This window comes from Eimeria mitis, genomic scaffold (assembly GCF_000499745.2).
Source record: "Eimeria mitis Houghton genomic scaffold, Emh_scaff1494, whole genome shotgun sequence".
Classification (NCBI taxonomy): Eukaryota; Apicomplexa; class Conoidasida; order Eucoccidiorida; family Eimeriidae; genus Eimeria; species Eimeria mitis.
Genome location: NW_013569488.1, coordinates 2392 through 2927, shown reverse-complemented (window position 1 = coordinate 2927; position 536 = coordinate 2392). Strand labels below are relative to the sequence as shown.

The following is a 536-nucleotide window of genomic DNA, read 5'->3' as shown; positions in this document are numbered from 1 at the left end:
AGCTGATGCAAGGAGGCGAGCGGAGCTGCCTATACACCCCAGCAAAATTCAAGTTTTAGCCAACTGCATAGAAGAGCGTTTTCCGTTTTTTTTTCCTCTTTTTTTTTCTTTTTATTATAATAATTATTAAATTAATTTAATTAATTTAATTTATTTTAATTTATTTTATTTTATTTTATTTTATTTTATTTTATAATTCCTCTTCTCTCTCAGCACCTTCACCCCTGTGCTCATTCAACATATCCTGAAACGCTGTTTGCTCCTCCGGGCTGAGCATCGCCATCACCTCGCTTATATCTTCTTCTGACATCTGTGATAGATCCACATCTTCTCCCTCCATTTCCTCTTCTTCACCCTGTGTATAACAGGATATATATATGTATATATATATATATATGTGTGTGTGTGTGTGTGTGTGTGTGTGTGTGTTCGTGTGTGTTTGTGTGTGTATGTATATGTGTGCGTGTGTGTTTGTGTGTGTGTGTCTGTGGCTGTCTCTCTGTCTCTGTTTCTCTCTCTCTCTCCATATATCTCTC

At 36.6% G+C, this 536-nt stretch overlaps 1 protein-coding gene across 1 annotated transcript in view; it reads right to left on the bottom strand.

The window, feature by feature from the left end:
• Positions 1-190: 190 nt before the first annotated feature.
• EMH_0038180 (uncharacterized protein) overlaps positions 191-536 on the bottom strand; it is a gene marked incomplete at both ends in the record, with an annotated part of 1126 nt that continues 780 nt past the window's right edge. Inside the window, one exon of the mRNA XM_013495249.1 lies at positions 191-355. Within this exon, the coding sequence (XP_013350703.1) occupies positions 191-355 (165 nt within the window). The remainder of the gene's footprint in view (positions 356-536) is intronic.